The following is a 5,107-nucleotide window of genomic DNA, read 5'->3' on the forward strand; positions in this document are numbered from 1 at the left end:
TTCTGATAAGCATTAGTTTACAAAATACAGAACAGAAAGAACTTGAAGGTGTTTTTTACAACTCACTCACGTTACCACTTTCCACAATATATAAGGGCCCATTTACAGAATAGATTTTGCTCTGGTATCCAATGAGCCATTCTTAAAAAAACAAATAATTTAAAAATGTTATCTGGCAAAATACAAACATCCCTGATTATTTCAGTTCAAGCTCAGGAAACTAAGCATCTTTATTACTCCTAAACTACAAACTAATTTTTACATACTTAAATTGTGCTTATGTTCAACCTTCCAAATATTAATACAGCTAGTAAATTTGAAAGGTCTTTTTCTCTGTATATTATCTCCATTACTGTCCAGTGTGCGGCTCCTAGAAAGCCAGAAGGCCAGAAGTCATATACCTCAGACCAGACTTTAAACCATATCAGATTAATAGAATCCCCTAAGACACAGACACAAGATTCTACTCCATTACTAACAGATGCAGTCTACATGAATACACAATCATAAAGAACTGACCATGGCTCTCTAGTCTTCTCCACATTCTTCTGAAATCTGCAAATACAAAAACCACCTGGTTCTAAATATAAACTTTAACTTCCCTATTTATAAAAATATGTGCTTTATACTATGAAAACTACTTGGTTGTAGTTTGAATAGTAGTGAGGAGCCAACTTACATATGGTTGTAACTTTAGGGTGAAGGAAAAAAAACCACAACTTCTTGAAAAGGTAAAATAGCTTAAAGCATTTAATATCTAAACAAATCAATCTGTTCATAGTAGTCACAAAATATGCTTAATATAGAAACCAACATTATGTTTTAAGAAAGTGTAAATTGCATTTTACCTCAAAACATAAATTAACCTGCTTAAGAATCCGCAGCGGTCAAAATCATGGTGAATTTTAAACAACTTCAGAATAAAATAACAATAAGTACTTTATACTGCTTTATATCTAAAAAAAAAAAGTTTACAGCTTCTCATGAAAATAGTTTGAGGCAACTACTCTTATTCTTTAAGAGATGTTCAACATTATGAGCAACATTCTTAAAACCTTAAGTTGTATAGTTTTACACATTCAAATACTGTGGTCCCCTTTCTTTTATGTGATTTAATCAAGTTAGGAAAAAAAAATGCATGGTAGACAACTCAATACATTTCTACCAAATTGGTAGTAGTACAAAAATTTTAAGATTCTATAGAACTACACATCGTACCTAATATATCATTAAAAATAGAAGACAGTATTTTCTTTAGCAAATAAAACAGCACACTGGTATGCTGTCAATGTATACCCTTTAATATGTACTGTCATTCATAAATTATTTACAGCTCTACTTTAGTGAAGAGAACAAGAATTTAAATTTTCTGCAAAACTGGAAAAAAGCAATATAAAATCTGTGAAAGCCAGTGTTTTATATAAAAGCCAGTTCTTCTCTTCAAACATCAGATACTGGATGCAGTGATAACTTGGAGAAATTACAGTAATTCTTGAGGATGTTTCAGTGCTGGAGGTAAGTTTACTGGCCTGGACTCTTCATCGAGGAGTACTAGATCTTCTATCTCATTGCCTCTGTACTTCCTTTTACAGATCTTTACCACCACCTTCTTCTTGAGAAATAACTTAAGTGCTTCTCTCGATGCAACTGCTTTTGCATTTTCTTTGCTTTTTCCACAGCCAGTGCCCAAATACACTGACTTACACCTCAATTCACAGACAATACTTTCTTGAGAGCTCTTATTTTGAGGCAGATCTGCCAGTTCTTTCAGTGGGACAAAAAACACATCCAGTGTTGCTTTCAGAGCCTCAATAGCTGCATTCAGCAGCTCTCCATGATTCACATTGGGGCTAAAGCCACCAACTGCTACTAACTTCCAAGCCACTGTCTTATACAGTCTATTGAAGAAAGGCTGCTTCTGTTTTATATCTTCATTGGTTAACTTTCGACAAGTGAATTTGACAGAACTTTCACTGGCCTGTGAGGTGCTTTTAGAAGGCAACTGTGAAGTGCTACTCTGAGAACTACTCTTAGAAGCTAGCTGAGACATGCTTCCTAAGGAAGTGCTTTTGGAAGCTACAGATCCACTGCTCTGGGAGCTGCTTTTGGAAGCTAACAGTGATGCAGCCACCTGAGAAGTGCTTTTGGATGTCAGTAGTGATGTATTTGTTGAACTGCTCTTGGGAGTTAGTAAGGAGCTGCCTGATGAGGCACTGTTTTTAGAAACTGATGATGAAATGTTGGCCTCTGAACTGGTTTTAGATGTTAACCCACTTGAACCTGTCTCTGAACTAGACTTACAAGACAGTAATGGCAACTCTACTTCTGCACTTCCAGAGGAACCCAACAAGGGCACCTCAATCTCTGAGCTGCTCTGAGAGGCTGAGACTGAAGAACCTTCCAAAGCACTCTTTTTAGGTGATCCACTCTGCTGTCTGGAATCAGTGGACTGGGTCATGTGACTATTCGTACTGGATTTCAACAGAGAAGAAACAAATGATGCTGAACCAGGTTTGTCTGGGGCTTCTGAAGCCTTTCCAGACCCTGCTGCTGTTACCTGAGAGGAACTGCTGCTGCTCTGGCTGCAAACAGATCTATCTCCTTCACTTGTGGAACTATTCTGATGGGAGGCGCTGGAGCTCCGAGCTGAGGTCCCACTACTCTCTGATTTGGAGGACGAAGACCCCCTGGATGCTGAACTGTTTTCTTGCTGAGCTGCTGAACGATCGGTTTTGGCAGACTTTTTTCCATGATCTCGCTCAACTGAAGAATTGTTTTTTCCTTCTATGGCTCGTTTTTTGGATGGCTCTTCTACCCCTTCTAGAAAGAAGAAAAACACAGGTATTTTACTAGGAGTCCTGCAGACGTGACAATCAACAAAACATTTGTTTAAAAAGCACAGAGAGCGGGGTTGCAGCACAAGTCTTTCATTCCAGCACTCAGGAGGCAGAGGCAGGCATGACCCCCGAGTTTGAGGCCAGCCTGGTCTACAGAGCAAGTTCCAGGATAGGTTGGGTTACACAGAGAAACCCTGTCAAAACAAAGCAAACAAACAAACAAAAGCACAAAAAAAAATTTTCAGAACCAGTAGTTTCTTTTAAAGTATAGAACAACTTGATTAATATGTTAAAACAGTATCAATTAATGATTAATTTCTAATATTAAATTAACAGCATCAGACATTGGACTTAAATCTAAAACAGTTAAATTATCAAATTCAGCACCTGAAACAGACAGACAGACAGACACACACAGTTTAGCTTTAACATTTCAACTAGATTAATACAGTATATACATTCTGGATTGTTAAAAGAAATTAGTAATGACAGTAATTCCTAATTTTATCAAGCTTATTTTCTAAACTCCTATGTATGTTCACATCTATGATCTGCTAACCATTGCTACTCGATATCCCTCTTTTCTTCACCTTGGCAACCAGTTCGTCTCGTGTGGTATGGATTGGAGCATCTGTCACTTTGATGCCTTCAGCCATACTAAGAATTTTATCCATAACTTTTTGAGGGTACCTGAAAAAGAAGCAAAAGTCGCTCTCAAGAAGTGGTTTTTTGTTTTGTTTTGTTTCCGAAAGTACCGGCAGTGTGAGGAATGCAGGCCCGCTGGGACTGCATTTCCTGGTGACGATCAAAAAGTGTACGAACCGCGCGCGACAACTTTTGTTCCCCGAGATGCCACAGACAAATAAATGCCCTAGGGCTCGGGAGGCGGGTCTGTGCCAGGGTCTCCCCGGGCCGAGCGCCGTCAGCTAAGCGCCAACAACTCCATCTGCCGGGCGCACACAACCCGGACACCCGCCAACGGTGAGGTCCGAGCTGCCCTTCTTGCTCTCCGAGGACCGACAGGGCCATCGGTTCCCGCGCTTCTCAAGCGGCCCTCCCCGGCGACGCTGGTCCCCGCGAGCGCCCAGCGGCAGGGGGCGCGGACCCAGCCGCGGAGGCTGGATAGCGACGCTCGCTCGCTCGCTCACTCACTCACCGGCACCCTAGGAAGACGTGGTTCGCCCAGGCCATGGAGAAGGAGACGAGCTGCTGGAGTTGCCGACCGCGGCTTCCACTCTCCGCGTCCGCAGCCTCCTCGGTCCCGGGGACCAGGTCCCCGGCATTGCGAAGCAGAAACTCCCGGCGGTGGCGCCAGTGTTTGTCCGTCTCGCCCTCGCAGCGAAGCGTCTCCACCCAGGCGGCTACTCGCGGGTTTTGGCTCAGGTACTCCGACACCTCCTGCGCCATGTTGGGGCCCGTGGGACGAAGAGAGCGCGAGCACGCAGAGCCCAGGGCGAAGCGGAGAGCGGCCCGGTCAGCGCGGCCTGCACCGGCGGCCCTCCCGAGAACGCCCCTCCAGAAGCCCAAACCCCAAACAACAGGACAAGGCGCCGACGAACCGCCCACTTCCGCCTGCCTGCGCCTCGCTCCCTTTTATAACCTCGCCGCCGCCGCCGCCACCGCCGCCGCGCGCGACCTTCCGGCGCGAGCGCGCTCTCCCGGGATGCTTTGCGGCGCCCCAGCCGCCGCCGGCTCAGCGGTTGCGCCCACCACTGTCGGAGGGCGCGCCGCCCGGCGGAGGCGGGGCCGAGGCGACTGAGGCGCAGGCGTGTCTGCGGCTCGGAGAGGGCGCGCGGCGTCGGTGCCACAGCCTCAGCGTTCCGCCGGCGCTTTGTGACGCTGCCGCGCTCTGTTTCCTCCCACTTCCCGGAGCCGAGGCCGGGGGTCGGCGGGCGGAGCGCGGAGGCCTGGCGTCGTCCGAGTCGCGGCTCCGCCTGCGCGTCTCCGCCCTCCCGCACGCGGCCAAAATAAACAAAAGCTGGCTTCCATGCCTGCGCCCTGCGCTGTGTGCCGTGGGAAGTAAACCTAGGGTCCCGAGGCCCGGAAGGTCCCCCGGGAGTTTGGAGGGGACCTGGGGATGGCTTGTGGGACGGGGACAATAATAGTACCGAGCACGTGTGAAACGTAAACGACCAGCACCGGTGACTCCTCCCGGTTGGTTCTTTGAAGCCCGGCCTTTGCGCTTGCGCCCCGTGATCTGGCTTGGTTTCCGCGGTTTCTTAGGTTCCTGGTTCAACCCAGACAATACCCGCTTCCTCTCCCTTCACATT

The 5,107-nt window shown here is 46.5% G+C and overlaps 1 protein-coding gene across 2 annotated transcripts; it reads right to left on the reverse strand.

Moving 5' to 3' along the window:
• Window positions 1–1,280: 1,280 nt before the first annotated feature.
• On the reverse strand, window positions 1,281–4,646 carry Cdkn2aip (CDKN2A interacting protein). Of its 2 annotated transcripts, none has more exons than XM_031339760.1 (3): window positions 3,994–4,640; window positions 3,397–3,527; window positions 1,281–2,820 (listed from the first exon to the last, which is right to left on the reverse strand). In XM_031339760.1, the coding sequence occupies exons 1-3, from the start codon at window positions 4,242–4,244 to the stop codon at window positions 1,481–1,483; spliced, it is 1,722 nt and encodes a 573-aa protein (XP_031195620.1). In that variant the 5' UTR covers window positions 4,245–4,640; the 3' UTR covers window positions 1,281–1,480. The 2 variants fall into 2 exon arrangements, with proteins under 2 accessions (XP_031195620.1, XP_031195621.1); XM_031339761.1 differs by having other exon boundaries at window positions 2,807–2,820; window positions 3,428–3,527; window positions 3,994–4,646.
• Between the last annotated feature and the right edge of the window lie 461 nt (window positions 4,647–5,107).

This window comes from Mastomys coucha, unplaced genomic scaffold (assembly GCF_008632895.1).
Source record: "Mastomys coucha isolate ucsf_1 unplaced genomic scaffold, UCSF_Mcou_1 pScaffold22, whole genome shotgun sequence".
In the NCBI taxonomy this organism is placed as follows: domain Eukaryota; kingdom Metazoa; phylum Chordata; class Mammalia; order Rodentia; family Muridae; genus Mastomys; species Mastomys coucha.

Bases quoted from the DNA above. Each gene is read 5' to 3' on its own strand.
- Cdkn2aip (XM_031339760.1), bottom strand. From the start codon at position 4,244: ATGGCGCAGGAGGTGTCGGAGTACCTGAGCCAAAACCCGCGAGTAGCC. The intron at 3,528-3,993 runs GTGAGTGAGTGA...CTTCTTTTTCAG, and splicing joins CACGTCTTCCTAGGGTGCCG to GTACCCTCAAAAAGTTATGG. The intron at 2,821-3,396 runs GTTAGCAGATCA...TCTTCTTTCTAG, and splicing joins AGGGATATCGAGTAGCAATG to AAGGGGTAGAAGAGCCATCC.